Genomic DNA, 3,894 nt, shown 5'->3' with positions numbered 1-3,894 from the left:
CAATGACACTGCCTAAATAAAGAGCAATGTGGGCATATGGTATTTTTTTTATTAAGACCAGGGAACTTCGTATGGAAGAAGATGTCGTAGAAACTTAAAAAAGGTCTCATACGATCGGGAATTGAAAGGGCTAGTTCCCCTTTAAATAGTCGTAAGTGATCAAAGGGCAAACGTTCTAGTGCCGTTTTCAAGAGTTAAAGTAGTCGTTGGGTAGATATCCCCCACGCACAAGTCAAAAGTGATGGAGAGCATATAGTCCCCCCCCCCCCCGTGACCTCCTTTTTTCCCAAAACGCATTCAACTGAAATTGTAAAATAGCCACTTTGCTACATATAGTCTAAGCTTCATTGAAAATACTCTGTTTAGATTTTATCATTGGAAAATAAGTCCGCCTTTAATTTAGAAATAAACATTCTGCCCCTTCCGACATATTATATGAATCACCTTTTAAAGTTTGTGGGAGGGACAACCAACCATATTTAGATTGTGCAAAGTAGGCCTAAATTTTTTACCCTAACGATGTATGACCAAAATTTTAGCTCAAGCTCTTTTTTGTCTTATAAATGATAAATTAGAAAAATATTATTAGCAGCTAAATTACAACTTAATTCTACCTTAAGTAATTCAAACCAAAACAACTGTCAAAATATCTGGATTGTTATCGTTAAGTTTGTTTAGAAAAAGTGAAACAATAAACATTAAGCCCTTATTCTTTTACGTGCTTGGCTTCCTTCATTGCCTTTGAATTTCTTTTTTACTATAAACAAAAAAATTTGATATTTCGGTAACTACAATGTAAAAGTCAAAGCTAGGACACTGATAAAGCATCTTTAGTTTTTATTTAATCTTAGATTTATTCTAGCTCCAGAGCTTATTTCTATTTTTTTCAATCATAGTTGAGAAAGAAATCATAGTCAGCCCAAATAGACATAAATATCCCCCCAAAAACTGTCCAGATCTCATGTTTCTGCATAAACTCCAGATATTAGTTTGTTTAAAAAGCAAATTGGTAAGCTTTTCTTAACCATTCTTTAATATCCTTGGAAAAAAACAAATAAGAAGATAAAAATGAAAAAAATTTTAATTTAAGTATTCAATAATTACAATATAAAAGTCACATTTATCACATTCATAAATTATGCTTATTTTCCCGTTTAGCTTCGATGTCTGATACGCCGTCAATTGGAGTTTGTTACGCTTTTCTCTACACATATGTTTTTTGTATTTCAATCCTTCGTCAATAACAGCAATTTTGGCTTCTTTTTCGGTGTTTGTCCTCCTAAAATTAAAAAAGGCTATTTTAAGCTTAATTGTTGGAAGGCTATATAAGCATATATTGCAGGTCACATATTAGATTTTGCCGTTTATTTCTATTTTTCTTGTTATTACAAAATATTGTGACCCCAATAAACGGATACTTTAAATGCTTTAAATAGAAACGGACACTATACAACCAATACACAAATATCAATAAAATATTAAGTAATATTTTAAGAAATATAAAATTTTAAAACTTATTATATAGAAATACAAATTACATGATAATAATTATAATATATATTATAGGTTGAAATCTGAGATGTTCCAAGACAAAAATTTTTTCGGTCAACGAATTTTTTGCCTCCTACTGCTGAGTTAAGGTTGGTCAATCAACTTTAACTGAAAGTTTGTTTTAATAGACTAAAATACAGATAAACTCGTGAATTCTTGAAAAGCCCGACTTTTTTTTGCTTAAGATATTTGAAAGAAAGCGTCTCTCACCTAAAGGGCCTTGTAACTAGATTGATATTTCAATTTAACAGTTTATAAGGTTAGTCTCTTGATGATAATTGCTTATTACCCCTCCCCCTAGACAATTCTTTGTATGGAAATTTCTTTTCTGCAAAAAATCACCCCCACGAACATAATCGATCAGCAAAAAGGAAAGCGTGACTAGCAAAACAAACGAAGAAAAGATATGCTATTCACTATGCAAACACATTGTTCGCGGGGGGGGGGGGGTTATATTTTGTTAGTTGGTCTTCTTAGCCATTTTTTTTTCAGTTTTTCAGTCATTTTTTCAGTTTATTATATTAATGCTTACGGGTAGGCTGGTTTTTAGTCAACAAGCCTACCTCCAATACAAAGTCTATGATTTGGATAGTTCTTCTATTATTGCACAAATGTTTTTAATTGGGAGTTTATTTTCTATTAATAAAGAAATGATAGCTCTATAAAAGGTTACACTGTATAAAAATGTTGCAGTATAAAAGATTAAGGAAGAGGACATAGAAAAAAGTGAGTTTTTTTCCCTACCTTTCCTTGTTTCCAGAATCCATAGTTCTAAAGCATGGGTTAACAGATCAATTTGCCTCTTACTTACTGACTGACTAAGTTGGCAATGAGCATCTTTGATTTTATATTAAATTTTAATCCCTTGTGGTGCTAATTCAGGATAAGGAAGAGTTAATTTGTCTCTTAATTAGGTCAATCTGAATATACATATTCATAAAAATAATGTTTTATTTCTTTATGAATTGAAACTGTCTTAATTAAGGAAACTAGAATGATATATAATTGTATTGAAGAATAGATTAAACGATTGGAAGAAAATGTTCTTATCTGAAATCTCGTATTTTACATCTCAAATCTAGTATTTGCAATCGTTTTTGGCATATTTAAATTTCTGATATATTTGTTAAGAAATAATTTGCTAAGCTACTCTAAAAAGATAATCATAAGGGCAACATAGACCATACACATTAAAAGATCTCTGCTACTAAGTACTTTAGGAGCATCCTTAGAAAGAAATTAGTCAATTTTTCAGAGACAGGGATACTTTTCCACGTAAAATGAACTTTCCGAAATCAGCATCTTTGTTTAAGTATTTTCTGTCACTCCAATTAAAACATTAGACAAACTTTTCCTTTGTTCAATTACCATTACCCTCCAACACATGGGATTCCTTGTCCCTTATATTTTTTGTTAGTAACAAATTCTTGCCAGATGCCACATCCAGGGGAGGGGATTGCTGGCATGGACTCCCATAGACTGAACTGTAGGGAGGGGGATTACCTGGTCTAATCATCACTTCCAGCTCTGTATAATTGAAATCTCAAGACAAGATATCATGGGCAGCCTGACAGCGCTGCCTAAGTAAAGAGCGATATGGGCAAAATTTATTGTTTTTTTTTAGACCAGGGCACTTCTTATAGAAAAAAAAATGTCATAGGAACTTCAAAAGAGCTCATGGACGGTAGCCATCTTCCCCTCCCCCATGTTAATCACTTCCCCAAACACATCAAATCAAAATTTTGAGATAGTCATTTTGCTCAGTACAGTTTTAAGGTCCGGAAATTACGACTTTGAGAATGACACCCCCCCCCCAAAAAAAACCCTCAGAGTAAGGGTTATAAGTTATGCATTGTGGGGATATAATTTTTTTTATAAGAAGGGGGCTCATTTGATCAGTAATCAGAAGTTCTACTGGCTTTTTCAACAGTCAAAAGTGATTGGAGGTCATCCAGCCCCCCCCCCCATACACCAATCATTTCCCGAAGCACATTCGATCATAATTTTTTAGATAGCCATTTTTCTCAGTGTAGTTGAAAGGTCCAGAAATTATGTCTTTGGGGAGAACTCCTCCCCATATAGCCCTCAGGTCAAGGGTTGTAAGTTACGCCCTGTGGGCATATAAGGTTTTTATAGAAATGGTGGTCATATAAACTTCAAAGAAAACTCATTGGATAGGTAATCAGAAGTTATAGTGCTCTTTTTAAGAGTCAAAGTGATCAGAAGGCAAATAGCTCCCCTTCCTCCCCAAAACACACACACGTCGTATTTTCCAGAAACGCATCTGATAGAAATTTTAAGATGACCATTTATTGTCCTAGAAACTTTGAAAAGGGCTTAGTC

The 3,894-nt window shown here is 33.4% G+C and overlaps 1 protein-coding gene across 1 annotated transcript; it reads right to left on the bottom strand.

Annotated features, from left to right (window-relative positions):
* Positions 1 to 1,080: 1,080 nt before the first annotated feature.
* LOC148949802 (uncharacterized) lies at positions 1,081 to 2,333 on the bottom strand. The gene is made up of 2 exons (XM_089093103.1): positions 2,296 to 2,333; positions 1,081 to 1,279 (listed from the first exon to the last, which is right to left on the bottom strand). The coding sequence occupies exons 1-2, from the start codon at positions 2,316 to 2,318 to the stop codon at positions 1,081 to 1,083; spliced, it is 222 nt and encodes a 73-aa protein (XP_088949229.1). The 5' UTR covers positions 2,319 to 2,333.
* Between the last annotated feature and the right edge of the window lie 1,561 nt (positions 2,334 to 3,894).

This window comes from Artemia sp. Qi Xiang Cuo, chromosome 8 (assembly GCF_049724085.1).
Source record: "Artemia sp. Qi Xiang Cuo chromosome 8, ASM4972408v1, whole genome shotgun sequence".
Lineage (NCBI taxonomy): Eukaryota > Metazoa > Arthropoda > Branchiopoda > Anostraca > Artemiidae > Artemia > Artemia sp. Qi Xiang Cuo.
This window is presented reverse-complemented; position numbering and strand designations above follow the sequence as displayed.

Bases quoted from the DNA above. Each gene is read 5' to 3' on its own strand.
- LOC148949802 (XM_089093103.1), bottom strand. From the start codon at position 2,318: ATGGATTCTGGAAACAAGGAAAG. The intron at 1,280-2,295 runs GTAGGGAAAAAA...TTTTAATTTTAG, and splicing joins GATTCTGGAAACAAGGAAAG to GAGGACAAACACCGAAAAAG.